The sequence below is a fragment of the Lagenorhynchus albirostris genome, chromosome 4 (genome assembly GCF_949774975.1).
Source record: "Lagenorhynchus albirostris chromosome 4, mLagAlb1.1, whole genome shotgun sequence".
Lineage (NCBI taxonomy): Eukaryota > Metazoa > Chordata > Mammalia > Artiodactyla > Delphinidae > Lagenorhynchus > Lagenorhynchus albirostris.
This window is the reverse complement of record NC_083098.1, coordinates 50,030,828-50,048,374: the sequence shown is the minus strand read 5'-3', so window position 1 is coordinate 50,048,374 and position 17,547 is coordinate 50,030,828. Positions and strand designations below refer to the sequence as shown.

The window sequence follows — 17,547 nt, the reverse complement described above, 5'->3', positions numbered from 1 at the left end:
ACCTAAACGAACAATACGTAACTGCAATAAAGAAAGCACGGTTAATTATTTCACATTAAGATGGAGAAAAATCACGTTACTCCACCAAAACCTTTGTATATGTATATAATTCTAATTCTGTTTGCTTTATTAAAATAATACAATCAGCCAGAAATGGCAATATTTGATTTTTAACAATTTTCAAAGTACAAAGCATAGTAAATTATCACACAGGAATAGCAAAGATATCAGTAACTAGAGTAGGGAATGCTTAAGAAAATCACATTAGAATATAATCAACTACCTCTGTCTAGCTCTAAATATATCAAAGAGCAAAGCTGATATGTGTGGAAATGGCTTGAGCTGCATACCTGGGGTATAATGGGAGCAAAAAGAACTAAGAGAATTACTCTATTTGGATAAAGAACAGTTTTTTATACTTCTTATTTTTCTAAAAGGAAAAATTAGCGCTATGACAATGTGCTCAAAGTAAACCAAATCTTTGTTTTTGTTTTGTTTTATCTTGTTTTCTGTTATTCTGTAAGAGACTATATCTTGGATGTAAGAGAAGCTTTTCAACGGAAGCCTCACATTAAATTTATCTTTAAATGCTGAATTCTCAGAGACATTTGTCCAATAAATTTGTGTAATAACTGAACAATATTTGTTACAAATTTAAAGAAATTATTCAGTAATCAATGTTTATATCTAAGTCTTATGAAAATTCCAATGAATTATTATGAAAATACTAATAATTTTGCATATTATTTGCTTTTGGTTCCATCTGACGAACCTTCACCACACGCCTGAGTCCAGGCCATTGACTGTGTAACAAGCAGAGAAATTCAAACACATAAGCAATTATACCTCAGGTTATTTTTTGGTTGTATGTACCTCAAACTTGCTTGATATAAACTTGTAAATATTATGTGAAATATAGACCCTAGATTTATAGATTTATAAATAGGATAAACTTGTTCACTTATAAAAGGAGCAAAATGAATGTAATATTTTTAAAGTTGTATTTAAAGTTTTATAATATTTTTAACTTCTGATCAACAATTTATGTGCAACAGAAAATTCAAAATAAGCATTAATTCTAATAATTATGTTTAATGCATTTTATTAAGGACACAGAATTAAACAAAACAGATTTTAACTAACTACTATAATTGATATTGGTTTTATTTGTTCCTTATCTACATTTATTAGATTTATTTTTTATCATGGACACTATGAAGTATGATTTGTCAAAGTTGTTAAAGTAATTCCTTAAAAAGTAATCTGAATAAAAATAAATCAGCAGCTAATTTTTTTATGTTTATAGAGAAAGTGTGGCATTCCTAAAAGAAGTCTCAGACAAATGCAAATCATGGAGAAGGATACTGAATTCACGAGAGACCTCATCTTACCAAGCTTCCTGGGTGTTCTGGTAAACGTCCCCTTTACGGTTCGACAATGGGAATTATCTCCTCCACAGACCCCACACTTATCCTCAACCTTGTTAGAACCGATTTCTTTATCACAGCCCACTTTCTGGGGAGAGAAGATATTAAATGTAGCTAAGTTTAACGTGCCAAGTAAAGGTCAGCATCCTGTAGAATGATACACCATTTGTTTCATCATCGGCCCACAGACAGGAATCAACATTCCTCTCTAGCTCTGATTTTTAATCCCTCAGTCTTTTAAAGAACTACTATGAAATAAAATGACTTGTACTCTGGGCAGTAAAGTATAAATTTCCCTCGGTCTAATGAAGTGTTTCCCCCGTCATACATAGGCAATCATCAAACATTTGTGGAACGCAGAAGTTGTAGCTGATGCTGAGGAGACAAAATTAAGAGGCGTTTCTCCCTTGTTGCCTTCATATTTATAAAGATGAATACTAAAATAGTGAGTTGTCTATTAGTACAGACTTTACAAGTTGGTAAGGGATGTGAGACAAAACATCACAGATGTAGTGGAGATTTTCATAGTGCCCTGAAGGAACAGACGGTGTGGAAAGGCAATTCAAGAATAAAAAGGGATTAAAACAGAGCCACAGAAGTCATCAAAAGTGGGTTCAGATAATAATATGTGAACCATACCTAAACTAATGGAAAGTTAGCGTTGTATGGTGGTGAAGAATCGTGAAAGATCTGCAAATCACAGGCTGTGGAAGGCGTTGAATATCAGGAAGAGTTTATATTTTCACATTAATTTAACAGGGAACTACTGAAAAGTTTTCTGAACTGGGGTAGGTCCTTAAAATAAAGCAGTGTTGGATAATGATAATGATACTGCACTCGTAAGTTTGGGATGAGAGTGAGCAGAGAAAATACCGACAACATATACATTTAATGCACCAGATACTGTGGGAGGTGAAAGATGGACAAAACACAGATTCTACTTTAAGGAAATTTTTGTTCAGCTATGAGGCATCTGCGAATTTGAGATTCTTTTATATAACACTTTAGTTATGCTGAAGTGAAAACGAATCAAACAGGAGCAATGTGTTCGGTTAATAAGGATAATTTCTTATCGCTTTAACCTGTGAACATGAACAGACAGTAAACTGCATTAAAGAAAAGATTAAATGGGCAAAAGACAGTTTTTGCATCTTCACTAGTACTTTTGTTCTGATGTGGAACTCAGTGTTTAAACTTAGAATTAATTGGAAGGTGAGACAGGGAGAAAGAGAAGTTACCATCTTTTAAACAAACGATAAAACACATTTAGCATTGAATTTTTTAAAAAGACTTGGTATTGTATTAGTGGATGGCTACTATAATATACTCAAAGCCAAGGCATGGTTCCCAAGTTGTATTCCCAGCCTTGAGGTATCAGAGGAAGCCGCCAAAAATGCATTTGGCTGGAAATTAGGAAAACTAATTAAATCTTGATTTTGCCAGTGACCAAAGTTTGATTTGATTAATTGCAATTTCTTCCCAATTTAGCTTAGCTACTGAACTATTCATAGATCTTCATTGTAATGTGATCTCAGATAAGAGTTAAAATATTTTTGAAAATATGCAGATGAATGAAAGGAAAAGTAGAATTGCACACTACTGTACGAAGCTTTGGGGGAAGCAATCTGAACTCACCACACACTCTCCGCGCACACATATGCTGTATGGGTCTTTGTAAGAGCAGCGCGTTCCGTCATGCACCAGCTGTTTCATATAAGCAACATCTCCAGTCTCTTTGGATTGACAGTAGAGGTGGCATCTTTTCTTGGCTGCATAAGATGGAGGATTAAGTCGACTATTTATGTAAAATGGTATTTGAACAGTATAGTTTATTTTGTTTGTAAAATATACAGTTTCAATGTGGTTTCCTGAAAACAAATTGTATAAACAAATAAAGAGTAGGGGAAAAGTATGCATACTTGGCATATTTGTTTAAACCAGGGTGACCCTACGCTTTGACATCTAAACTGGGATAATTTTGACAGTGAAAAGGGGCCCTATTAATAATATACACAGGGACAATAGGTATAAACTGGGACTGTCCCAGGCAACGCAGGTCGTATGGCCGGCTACCCTAGATTTAACCACAGATGTTCAATAAATTTCATTCAGCATCAATTTAGTTTTAGTGACACTTAGAGCACTGAAAGGGTTTCTCTTTTTTTTTTTTTAATTAATTTTATTGGAGTATAGTTGTTTTACAGTGTGTTAGTTTTAGGTGTACAGCAAAGTGATTCAGTTATACATATACATATATCTATTCTTTTTCAGATTCTTTGCTCATATAGGTTCTCATAGACCAAGCTTACCAATTTTATAGTTTCATTGCCTGTCTTCATCTATGCCATGACCCCATTTCTCATTCACATCTCAAAATTAAACTTTCAGAACTCTATTGCAACAACGATCAGTGGTCTAATGAACTTGTATAAGATGACCAGAAGTTGAAGTATTGTAAGCATTAGTAATATAAAAGTCCAACTACTGTCTGTTCTGCAAATGAATATATGTTTAATACTATATATATGTTTAATACTAAAAGTTTCACCATGGTAGTGTGAGTCTTTCCAAAATTTATTACATTCCTATTATATGCCAAGCACTGACTTACTCTTTGATTTCATTTTCCCCCTAATTTTGTTTTCCAAACACAGAATGACAACTTGGTGAAAAAAACCCTGCGTTATATACCAAATACCAAGATGTGCATCCTCTGCCCATCCTCATTTCTGTATTCCCACTCATCCCATTGTAATTAGATTCTGCCACTTTCCTCCTCAGCCCTATAATAGTCTCATGTCTACTCACTTCTCATCTCTTCTCCGTCTTAGGGTTTCTCTTTTGTTTGACTCAAAGGCCTAGTATAGTTTTTGCTTCTTGCAGGATCTCATTAATTAAATCTAAGTTATGTGACTCACTTCCCCAAAATAAATCAAAATAATGCATTGCAATTTTGAACTCCTACACATATGCATCTTTCCTTTAAAACAGCTTTTAAACTGAACTCAGCAGTGTATTATATCACACAATAATTCCGTAACTACTTTTTATTCACTCAACTAAGAAATTTGTCAAGAAGTTCCCATTTGAACAGATTTAACCGAAAATTCAGGGGTAAGAAGTGAAACATGACAAGGGAATTTCCAAGTGTATTTCTTGATAACCAGCGTACAGTACAAAAGTAAAAGGTTATGAAGTGCCTTTTGTTATTAAATAATGGTCTTTGTCTTATTCCTGACTTGGTTGTAAAATAACTGTATTTTTCTCTAGTTATTCAGAAAGGAAGGATCACAATATTCCAGAAGCATTTCCTAGTAGAGGGATTGCAGTTGCATGAGGAGACTCAACATCTCTCCCAGGTGTTGCTTTCTACTTGTCTTTCCAGTAGTGACGGTGGCAATGCTGCTTCCCAGGAGCTACGCCATAATTCTCACCTCTCTAGAGAAAGGCGTGTGTTAGCCTTATTCTTGGAAACCCGGGAGGACCTACCCCTATAAGCACCAAGTTTTCTAAGTCACCAAGTAGAGATCAAGAGTCCAAGGGATTGTGTGTTGACAAAGCTTAAGCTCTAAGTAACCATCGACACAGCAGGAAAAGCGAGGGCATCTTACTCACAGTCGGGGTGTTCATATGGCAACCAGTGGTGTTTGGTATTCTGGTATTCAAAGTGGGAGTTACGCTGCTGGCACTGCTGGGCTCTGAAGTCCTCAAAGTGTTTTTGGCATTCTTCTGTATTACAAAGCTGGTACTCAAAATTAACACCAGGACAATCCTGACCACCATTGATGGGCCTAAAGAAAAGACAACATTTAAAAAGGCCTTTTGGCTCTGGTCCAGCAGTTGAAACTTGCAGACACAGTGCTGGAGGACAGAAAGCCAAGGCTTCTGAGCTGCCAGCACAAAGTGAATGAACTCATACTTCCTACTTTCAATCCCTTTCCAAAAGCACTATCCTCTCCCTGCTGAGGTTTGGTGGCGGGAATTCCCAAACTCAACTTACACCAGTATATTTTAAAGCAGTGTATTTTTCAATACACTGCTTTAAAATATTAAAGCAGTGTATTTTAAATGCACAGCAAAAGTATATAAAGAAACAAAAAACAGGTATATGGTCTCAGGAAAATTATATTTTATATCATGTATAAAACATGTAGAAGCAACCCAAAGAAACACTGATCACAGCTCTATGCCTCTGTTTCCTAATATGTAAAATGAAAATAATAATCCAATCTTCCTTAGAGAAACACTGTGAGGATTAAATGAGTTAGCATGTTGAAAACACTTAGAACAGAGTGTGGCTCATGGTGAACTCTCGCTGTTCTAACTACTGTAAGGATAACTTTTCCCCCAACAGTTCGTTGGCCTTCTCTCACCATCTTCCCGTCACCAGCTCTGAAGCATTCTTCTCCTAACTCGGAAGTGAGGAAGCCTCTGGTTGGTGTTGCTCCTGCCGGCAGGCCTGACCTTCCTCCAGCGGGTCTCACAGCCTTGGTGCCCAGGTCCTAAGAGCACAGCCATCTGCTTTCCCCGCTCAGCTCCTTATCCTCCCAAACAGCAATTTCTTTAACAATCTCTAATCTTAACCATGGACTACTCTTCACAAGATTGATAAATGGGGATTTACCCAAAATAGAAACTTAAACCGTTAGTTTTCACGTTCTGTGTTTTACATGTACTTCAAGAAACAGAGCATTAGCGACATGATATTGAAGCATTTTCTGGTCTATCCCAATAACCAGAATGACAGGAGTTATACTCACATTGGATTATTGCACTGGCGTGTTCTAAAGCGAACACCAGTTCCACAGGTCCGGGAACAGGAGCCAAATTTGGTCCATGATCCCCAGTTGCCATCTTGTTTTTGCTGATTAGCATTCTTCCACATGCAATGACCCTTATAGCACCACTTAGGGAAACGACACAAAGCAATCATGAAAATCGTGCGTATGCTAAAGCTGAAGTTGTTATACAAGAATCACCAAGCGAAGAACTTCATTTCTTTTTTATTTTCTTTTTCAGGCAAAAATACACTTAAAATTATCTCAAAGCAGTGCCCTGTACACTGGGTAATTCAGACTTGCATTTTTAAGTATAAAATTAAAATTAAAAAAATAACATTCACTCAGACAAGGTTTTAAATGACACATTTACCAGTAAGTATCAAACATCATAATCAATAAGGATGATCTGAGCACCCAACTTGCCCAGTAGGTGCTATTCTACCCTTCATCCCTCATTATCTATATTACTGGAGTTTTTTAAGGGCAATCTGCTCCCCTTTAAAATAATGACAGGAAACCATATGTCTTAATTTAGAAAATAATTAACATAACATATCTAAAACATATATAACTTTCAAAACACTTGTACATAATTGTTAAAATTTTCCTTCACAATGATTCTGAGAGATATATGATCTTTACCTTTCTGATGAGGAAAACTGGGACCCGGAAAGGACCATGAGTAGTGTAAGACTCTCTGACCGGAAAAACTAAGTGGGGAGTACTAAAACATGGATACTGTAGAGGCCTAGAGCTTACAGTACCCAGCACACAGCAGATGCTCAAAAGGTGTTAGTTCTTTTCCCTTCCAACATTTTGACTCACTTTTTTATCGTACATACAATGAAAGTGTTTCTTAAAACTCAATTCTGGGAAATTGAAACATAACACAAATATATTTAGGGAAGTTGGATGTTCAGAGTTGGTTTACAGAATACCTTTTTCATAAAGCAAAAATGAATCAACTCATTGTTGCTTCTGTTTTTTCCGTCAGAAGTCTGTAATACTGAATTTTCCCAAAGCAACACACTGTACAAGTTTAGCATAGTGCCTAAGAGTTTAAACGTGAATAATGGGAGATTTTATTATTATTATCATGTTTGTAATTCTCATAGCAAGTACAGTTTATACACATTCGAAATAGAGCTTTAAAGGGCTTCAGAAGACCTAAAAGCTATATAAATCTTCTTTGCCAGGTTTTGGTCCTATCTACAATATCTTATTTCCAAACTAGTCAAAGCTCTTCAACTTGAGCTCTTAACATCCCTTTGTTTTGGGTTTCATGATCTTTCCCCTCCTGAGTAGCGTAGCTTGGCACTGGGCCAGTTTCTGAGCATTTGATCCTCACTACGTAACTTGAGATTGAAACTTCTGGGCATCTTTCCCCAAAGAGCAAGGCCAAATCTTCTGTACAAGTTCACATGACTTTATTTTTGGACAACTTTCACAAGGAATGGGATGCCAGCAAGTAAATCAAATCCCATTAGGGCCCAGATACTCGGCTGAGCTGCCGCTTCCTATTCTATCAGCAGGGCGCTGTATAGTGGCCTCGAAGATGTCAGGTCCTAATCCTTAAAAGCTGTAAATGTTACCTTATTTGGAAAAGAGTTTTTGCAGATGTAATTAAGTAAGAATTTTTAGATGGGGAGATTATCCCGGATTATCCAGGTGGACCCTAAATGCCATCACATGTATCCTTATAAGAGAGGGGCAGAGGGAAATTTATACACAGAAGAGAAGGGGGCAATGTGGCCACAAAAGCAGAGACTGGAACGGTGCAGCCACAAGTCAAGGAATTCAGTCAATCGCCAGAAGCTGGAAGAGCTAAGGACAGATTCTCCACTAGCGCTTCTGGAGAGAGTATCATTCTGCCCACACGTTGATTTCAGCTCAGTGAAAACTGATTTTGTTCTTCCAGCCTCCAGAACTGAGAGAGTAGTTTTCTGTTAATTTAAGCCACTAAGTCTGGGGTAATTTGTCATAGCAGCTATAGGAAACTTGTACACAGTGTTCATGCATTCCCACAATGAAACTTTATGTACTATGGTTTTCTTAAAAATGATGATACATGTTATTTAAAGATGATTATTATGCAACATATCTTAAATCTTTATTGTATAAATAGATTATACTCACTTTTCCAGCAGCACATTCGGTCCCATCAAGTGGGGGTCCTTTTTTAGTCTTACAAAAGTAGGGATTATCAGGATGGCTACACCAAAGCTGTTTACATGGGTCAAAGGTTCGGAACTAGAAGAGAAAAAAACCAAACTGTCAGCGACATAGAGATGGAATGACTTGTACCAACAACACCTTCTACACAGTTTCTTCATGTCATGTTTTTTGCATATTTTAATTTCAAGTTAATAGTCAAACTTGTGGCATGTTAAGAAAACAAACAAACAAACACTGTCTAAGAATTCCAAGTAAAGAATACTTTCATTCCACTTTTCTAAAATAACACTGATAAACAATGATTTGTCTGGGATTCTTCTGTTGACTTTTCTATTCTTTATGCCAGTTCTGTCTTATGGTTTTCAAATAGACAATATTGGGATTTTTAAAAGAATGAGTAATTATTATGAACATTTTAAATATGAAAACATTATAGTGGTTTTGCAGCTCTCAAGCCATCAGAATGGCTTCTTTTTAACCCTGAATGGATGAATCAGTCAGAAATATATAATAAAAATGCCCATCATAATCAGCCAACTAAAAGCAGAAAATATTTGTCAAACTTTCTGTGTAGGATAATGTATTCCAGGTATAACAAAATATACAATACATTCATATAGTTTATAAAGTACTTTCCATATATTTGATCTTCATAACAATCTGTGGCTGAGAAATACGGGTTATAAGGTAAGACTATAGTTATGGATACAATAAGACAGTAACAGAGATAGACCAGAATCTTAGTCTTCTCACTCTTAAGGATGTCTTTCATTTTCCTAAAACACTACATTATAATATCCAAATGTTAAGCACACATATTTGTGTTACTGTTTCCTCATCCGCTCTCTAACAGTAAATATCTTATCATTCTTTAGATAAATTTAAAAATATATATGTATATATATCAAACAGCAGTTTACCCACATCTTCATTGCCTACACCACTAATTATCCAGATACAGACTCATGGTCATAGCTTTTTTTTTTTTAATTAGTACTCATTTTGGATCTGGGTTTTTTGTTCTAATTCCTATTACCTAATGCAGAAACTGTAATTTTCTACACTAGTGAGCCAAAGCTTTAGAATTCTCAGGTCAGAACATTATCGCAGGTCATTAGGAGCTGACCGTGTATACCTTACAAACAAACCAAATATCTGTATATATCTGCATATGGAGGAATTCAAACAGCAGATCAACTTCTTTTGATGAAATACTTTTTTTCTTGCTTTAACAAATAAAGCTTTCTCCAACATATAAAAAGCCCTATTTACCAGACGTGTGACTCAAGCAAGTTGCTTAATCTCTGTAAGTCTTGGCTTGTTCATCTGTAAAATAAAAGTATACCAACTCCCTTGTAGCCTGTCACAAGGATTAAATAAGATAGCATATTTAAAGCACTTAGCTTTAGCATGTACTGACATAGCAAACACAAAATTGTTGGTTCATATTCTTGCACCAGTGAGTCTGTAAATGTCACCAAACAGGAGCTAAGCAAGTAGGTTTCAATATGCAAAATCTAAGTTGACTGTAACATACCGCAGTGCACATTTTATAACCAACACCAAAGTCAAAACGACATTGCTCATCCATAGAATAATTGATTCCAGGAAGTTCTGGGAGTTTGGGCCAGTCATGTTCAAAAGGGTCATCAAGGAGACAGTCATAGGAACTGTAGGAAGGAAAATACTGCATGTAGTTAAATGTTCATTTTTTTATCACGTTCCAATGAAAAAGTATTCTTAGGTTACATACTCGGGAATTTCATCAGATCATAAAGCAAGGTTACAAAAGCATACCTTTTAAGGTTTTTAGTTTCAGCCCCATTTAGAAAAAGACCATTCATCTTTATTCATCCCAGGAAAATAAGCCAACCATACTTAGAAACACAGTAGAACCATGACAACCTTGTTCGTGTCCCTAGCTGAACCCGCCCATGGTGTGGCAGGGGAGATCCTGACCCCTATGTTACAGAGTATAGGTGGTACCCTATGCAGGCATCGCATGACCATCCCCTCCTCAAATCAACTTTGACCATTAGTCAAAGATTCCATAAAGAATTTACTAAAAGGAAACCACAGTAAAAAAATTCACTTAAATTCTAGGCTCATGGCTTAAAATACTGCAATTACATTGTGGAACTGTGCCAAAAGCTGAGTCAGAAGAAAATGTTTGTCATGAACAAAAGTTTTCGTTCCCTGGGAGTTTGGTTCTGATCAAGGTCCTAAGAGTCAGTTTCACGTCTGTATTTCTACTATAACATTCTCATGACACGCAGAAGGAGACATACTGAATGTATCTTTTCAGTTCTTGGCCGCTGCAGCGGGACCAGTGGTAACGATGAAACGCTGCTTGCACCAAAGGAGCCATGACACTTCCCATGGCAGTCTCATCACCGCACCTGTTGCCTTGTCCATCATGCTCCATTCCCAGCCTAGAACACAAAGCGAGACCTTACTGGTAAGAATCATCATAGGGGCCATGGCTTTGGCATAATTTCTGTTTTGAAAATAAGTACAGGAAAATAGGTGTTTTTTAAGTTAATGTGGCTTTTGTGGAGAAGTCAGACACTGTGAAACTGAGAGCAATCTGACACAAATGCCGTTTTTAGTCTATAGCTATGAAAAGCCCAGGAGTGTCTCTGCAAGCCAGAGTCACTCATTTAGTTTCAGTGCATGACCTCTTCACTGTTTTCAGCCCCTCAAACTTGGCAAGGGATGAGAGTTGCATGCTGGCATGCACTCTACCCAAAGTATGAACAATACTGAGAGAAGCAGACAGAAAAGACCTTGTTTTTTTCTTTTTTTTTTTTTTTTGCTTTATAGCTGTCAGCAGTGACTTACACATGGCCAGTTTCATGGGCTACTACAAAAGCAGATGAAAAACCATCCTCATGATTCAGGGTACAACTTCTCACTGGATGACACATGCCTGTGACTGGAGCATATCCTGTAGAGAATAACAATTACTTTCATTTTCATTTTATGAGAAAACCCATTAAGAATTACTACTGGACCTTTGCCTAGGGGGAAAAAAAAGCTTTTCAGGAAACAGAGGCAGTATTATTTCTCTGCTAGCATTGCACCACATTCTCTTGGGAAAGCCACAGGTAATGGGCTCTAAAAAGATTCACTGGGTCTGCATTTTCTCCTCTCTTAAGGGAAGGAACTGCCTGGGGTTACCATTCTGTTCTGCCCACCAACCAAGCTCTGTCTTTCTGCTGTAGTGAATGGTCCTTCATATCACGGTACTGACGAAGGGAGCCAGAAATTCCACCAACGTTGAAAAGAAAACGGTCAGTCTAATTTTTTCCGAAGTCTACATCAGAATGTATTAGATAAATGTAAGCTGACTTTGGAAGAAAGCTCTCTGGCAGCAGACATTTCCCATGGCATCTCCCTTCCCATTCCAATTAGTTAGTGGAAATCACACCACATTTTACAGCATCCCCTCTGTACCCCAGATGCACACTCATTATTGTAAAGGAGAGTGTAATTTATCATAGTATTTAGGTGGCATTTAGCATTGCAAATTCCACAGAAGTCACTGGAAGCAACAGAAAGAAAGTGTATGCTTGGCTGATGCATGGAGGAAAGTGATGGTGGAGATCTGAACATTTGAACAGACTCCCTGATTTAGGATTACTTTTGAAAAGTCATGCCCTTAAGTTTTTCTTCTACATATTAATGGAAATACCTTGCATTCCAGCAGGTCCGAAGTCTTGCCTGGTTAAGAAAATTGCATGATCATGGTGTTCAGAATGATTGGGATCAGATTTTTGTTGTTGGCAAGCCCAGCGACACACGTTCTCCAAGCTCCTGGATGGGTTTCCCCTTTCTATGAGGCTGATGGACTAGGAGGAAACAATATGTTAAAGACATACACAGCATTTTCCCAAAGGCTTCCTTTAATAACTTTCTCTGAAATTAACATTTGAGATTACAGTAATTAAATAATGATCAATAATATTATCGGGGGCTTACTTGGAAGTAAATACTTATTTGGAAATAAATATTTCCAAATACTCTCATTTGGAAATTCTACATGCCCATGAGGGATACCTTTATGATCGATATTACCTGTGTGAAAGGTGGCTGACACCATTAATGGAAATACGTGACGCTGAGATCGTTTTGCTTTTGTGAAGCAACTCAATATTAATCAACTGGGTAAAAATTCTAGTAAGAATTCCTGATTTAGCTTAGATTTTTAGTTTCATAAATATTAAGAACAAAAATAGAGGATACATGGAAAGATTTGGGCGTGAAACTTTTTTTCCCAGAGATGTTAAAGTGAAAGATCTTCAGTTTCAATTTTTTTTTTTGGGGGGGGGGGTCCAAAATTAATCAACATATGGGTAGAATATAAGTTCTTCAATGAGCTGGCAAAGCTGGTGGAATCTTCGATTTGAGGAACAGTCAAATTATATAAACCTCACACTGAAAAAAAACCCTACCCTTTTTTTTAACCTCACAGCAATGAAGAGGGGTGTACTCATATCCTGCAATTCCAAGAGATGGATTGACGTTCCTTGGAATGCTTCTACTATCACATTATTGTCAGGAGTTAAAAGTTCAGAGGGAAAGGCCCCATCCTTCAAGAACCCAGGAGCCATACTTCCCCGAGAAGTTCTGATGGAATGAGAAATTGAACTTGGAACCCAAAATTAGTCCCTACTTGGCTGACCGGCTGAGAGCTTTGTTACATTTCAGCAAATGTTTTTATCAGTGTTTACATTCTTAAGAAAAATGTTTGGTTTATTATAGTTGAACACATACTTTTCCTAACAAATGATTTAATAACCAACTGAAGGCTGTTAACATCTCCATCTGGATCTGACTTGCATTGTGTTGGAGACACAAAGTAGGTCAGGTTTGTGGGATAAACTAAAGATCAATGACACCCTCTCACCAGAAATGATAAGTTTTCATACATAATAAAATGCAAACACATGGATTTTTTTTCCTGTTTGCTAAATGCATAATTTCATTAGTATTCCATAATCAGGAGGATTAATTATGGGAAGGGGGACATGTAATTTTAAACATCAAGAAAGCTGCCAAGTTAGTCACTTCCCCTATGTTTTCTCCTCAAAGGGAGAGACCACTTCCTCCATTCCATTATTTCCAAGGACAGGGACACATCTAGTGTCATTTTAAAGCCAGCTAAAGTTACATTACATAAAAACGCCTATTGTATGTATTTTGACCCAACATTTTGCTTTCAAAAAGATTAATGTCCTCTTAAATAAAAAAAATATTCACCGTGTGCTTTACTTTTCTTAATCAAAAAGACTCATATTTCACATATTGTTTTCAAGAAATCATGAGAGGGTAAGGATCTTTGTTATTTTGCTTCACAGATATATTTGAAGCACCTAGAAAGCATCTGACACATAGGAGGCACTCAGTATAGATGTTTTGGAATAATAAATGAATCGTAAATTTGATGACGATGACAGATTAAGTAAATTCTTTTTTTTTATAATGGTATCCATTCATTTTCATTCATACAGTCATGCCAAAATCAGGATAATTATCTCCAACTCCATAAAATAGAGGTAAACACAGCAAATAGTACCAGCACAAAAATCATTCATTATCTACTCAAATTTAGAGATCTCCATTCATTGGGGCAGTTTTCTCCTCTCAGTTCAGAGCAACTGGGGTCTACGTGAGACATGTCTACCTTGAATGTTAGTTATGGCTTCAGCAATCTAATCTGTTTGCTAATCCAGTCCTTGATGTTCACAGTTAACATATAGTAAGACATTTTACCTTTGCATAGCCCAGCATTATCATGCGCACCAGAACCACATTTATATGCACTCCCAGGGACTCATCATGGTAAATTTCATTCACCTAGAAACAAAGTAGATAATTACCTGAAGAAAGGCAACACAAAGGATTTCATGAGATGCACATTTAGGGTATGTAATGGTTGTGTAATCCCAAATATAGAAGTCAAGTCCCTTTTTTTTTTTTTAGTTTAGTTTAAACTGATGTCTGAAATGAAATCATTTACTTTTAACTATGGAATAATTCTTGGCTATGTGAATTATTTATTTTGTAAACCCCACAGTACCATGAACATAGAGAATATGCTTTAAAAGGGCTTCATTAAACTACTGTAGTGTTAAAAGTCCATGTGTGCTATGATCCACACATAACATTCATCACAAGACGGTGACTCTGGTGAAGCATCTGCCAGCTGTGAGTGGCTGCAACCATGTGGAGGAAAAGAGCAAGCATGTCCTCCAGGTGCCCCTGTTGCCATCAGGGGTGCTACATCTGGTTGGGGAAGCCTGTGTGCAGGAGCTGTGGTGGTCCATCTGTGGGCCAGTAACTGGGTGGCCCTCCCAATGCCTCCACCCCAGGAGTGGGGCAGCTGAGGCAACGATTTTTTAGAAGTCCTACATAAAGAAATCCTTCCATATCTGCATTACTAAGATGACTGTACAAGTACATATAATACCAGTCCTGGGTATAGCTCAAAAAGGCAAAGTTGAGTCATTGCTTTTTATTTAATTTTTAATGTTGAATTAAAATTTCTACAGGTAATTTGGTATACTTTAAAATCACAGATATTAGAACTTAAGCAACCTCAGAGGCCATAGTCCAACACAGATTTACATAGATGAGAAAGATGAAGACCATAGAGATTAGCTAACATGCAAAAACACTCAGTAAATTATTGGCAGTCTAAAGTAGACATATCTTCTGGTTATACTAGTGCAAAATTGGTGTGAATAAAGACTGCTTAGTAAGTTGGCAAATGCTAGCAGAAATGGGAAAGGTGGAGCTAGCTGGCTACATTTCAAAGTTCTTAGCTGTTTTCAGGAACAGGGACATTTGTGACAATAACTAAAAGAGAGATGGAAAACCAACCTCAATTCAACTTAAGATCCAGGAGGTTTGGACAGAAGGCACAGCAAATTTAAAGCCTACAGAGGAAAGATAGACCTTAAAAAGAAATACAACTCAAGGACAACAGAATGCTCTAAGAAAAGAAATTCATGAATTTCTTGCCACACTGACCAAGAAACAGGCCAAGAAATCTCAAATGAAATGTTTCAGGAATCTAATGGGACTACACAGAACACCTTAAAATATCAAGGTCTTAAATGTAGATTAAACATATACGTACTGAATTTTTAGATGGAACTAAAAAGGGAAGCACAGCTAAGATGGAGGTAAAAGATCTAGGGAAGCTAGTATGTACTAAAGATGACAAAGTGTAGTTTAACAAGAAAAGACTTAGGCTCCTTTTAAAGTGGAAAAATACATTTATTTATACATTTATACATTTACAAACTCACATACACCCATATAATGGTGAGACCCAATTTAATACCTATTCAAGATAAGCTAAGGGGTGAAAAAAAATCTGCAATTCTCTCTTGCATTGCACAGGTGTGCAGGCTGGTAGCTCATGCCCAAGCTGTCCCGCTATAGGCCACTGTACACCTGAAGTATTGAGTTCATTTTGCCTGTTCTGTCTTACAAACGAGATGTATACAAACAGGAATGTATCCAGACTCCTCTCTAAGCAAAGAGCAAGGAGCCTAGAAAATGTGTCACATAAAAAATGGTGGGAGGATACAGTGGCTAAAGCCTGACACAAGCCACTAGTAGTCTCAGCTGATGTCTTGGTTCAAGACCTTCATTGCCTGTGTGGTCTTCATCTTTCTGAACCTCAATCAAATGCACATAATAAGAATACTACCTCATGGAGTTGGGGTAAGAGTTAAAAGATTTAATTCATGCACACAATGGCTCAAAAATTTTATGAGAAGGACAGAAGGACATTAGAGCACATTAGAGTGTGGGAAGTAGAAAATAAAACTTAATAGCCACCATGTGGAAAAGGGGTTCAATTTATTCTGCATATCTACAGCAAATAAAACTAAAAACCATAGGTTCACACTATTAAAGGGGAAGATTTCAGGTCATTATAAGGAAAATTGAATGCTGGCCAAAAAGCTATGATTTCTTATGATCCTTTTGGCCACGGACAGATTCTCTTATCTTACTCCATGCCTCATACTGCCTAATTGAAGATTTAATCCCCCTCTTCTTTTGGATTAATTATCTGATAAGAAATTTCTAGCATCATAGTCCCAATACAAGTAAAAGTCCAAAGCTGGGTCTGTCACTAATACAATCATCCAGAGAGACTCATGGACATTCCAAGAGACTTCTCATAAGGCAGCTGTTCTGAATTAGCAACATGGCTTCACACACAAATTTTTAACATGCACGTAATGTAACTGAAACGTAAGTGCATTTAATATTAAAAAAAGTTCAAATCAATGTTAGTAAGGGCAGAAAATAGGGGAACAATAAAATTTTAAACTAAAGAAAAATAGATAAAAAGAAGTGAATTAATTTCTTGAGGAGAGGTGACGGAGGGAAGGAAGGCCCTTACAGCCATGGCAATATGGCAGTGACAGCAACACTTTTAAATGTTGTGGGAGACAACTATTAGAATCATAAAATGAGAGCTGGCAATCATAATAAGTAGCTTGTGATATCTGAGCTAGTATAATGTACATATAATCACCCCAAATTGGTACATTCATTTTTATTTGGTAAATTTTAAAATCAGTACAGTGCCAAGAAAGTATCATGCACAAAATTCATGCTCTCAATGGCAATATTACGTTATAAAATGATGAAATAAAAAGACACTTTTTAAAAAGTCAAATTTACCATTCACCAAAAGAAAAGTATTGTTTAACAAAAATCCCTACTATGCCAGGCTACTTAGATAACAGAGCACTCCAGGAGAAACCAAAATCAGTTATGGAATGTTCTGAGCTGGCACCTACTTGCGAAACTGTCTCAGAGTACAACCAAATTACTGGGGGTGGAAATAATCAACCAGAAGGCAATAATATTTATATGTAGGAGAAAATATTCTTCCACCGTGGTAAATCAACAAATAGGTGTCTGTATTGTGCAAGGCACAGGATATCATTTATTATTTTGCTTTTCAAGGTTTAAAAAAGTTGCTTCCTGTACATTATTCACTTTTAAAATGTACATAATAAATTGGCTGCTTGTCATCTTGCTGGACCTTATCGATAACAGGATGCAATGTTTTTATGCTCTGAGACACGCAGGATATGATGAGAGTTGGAGAAATAATCAGCACCTCAGGATTA

The 17,547-nt window shown here is 36.7% G+C and overlaps 1 protein-coding gene across 1 annotated transcript in view; it reads right to left on the bottom strand.

Moving 5' to 3' along the window:
• ADAMTS3 (ADAM metallopeptidase with thrombospondin type 1 motif 3) overlaps positions 1 to 17,547 on the bottom strand; it is a 289,212-nt gene that overhangs the window by 23,779 nt on the left and 247,886 nt on the right. Inside the window, exons 6-15 of the mRNA XM_060147233.1 lie at positions 14,159 to 14,242; positions 12,078 to 12,234; positions 11,225 to 11,330; positions 10,672 to 10,815; positions 9,921 to 10,053; positions 8,345 to 8,458; positions 6,188 to 6,333; positions 5,043 to 5,218; positions 3,063 to 3,196; positions 1,392 to 1,515 (exon numbers count right to left, since the gene is read on the bottom strand). Of these exons, the coding sequence (XP_060003216.1) occupies positions 1,392 to 1,515; positions 3,063 to 3,196; positions 5,043 to 5,218; positions 6,188 to 6,333; positions 8,345 to 8,458; positions 9,921 to 10,053; positions 10,672 to 10,815; positions 11,225 to 11,330; positions 12,078 to 12,234; positions 14,159 to 14,242 (1,318 nt within the window). The remainder of the gene's footprint in view (positions 1 to 1,391; positions 1,516 to 3,062; positions 3,197 to 5,042; positions 5,219 to 6,187; positions 6,334 to 8,344; positions 8,459 to 9,920; positions 10,054 to 10,671; positions 10,816 to 11,224; positions 11,331 to 12,077; positions 12,235 to 14,158; positions 14,243 to 17,547) is intronic.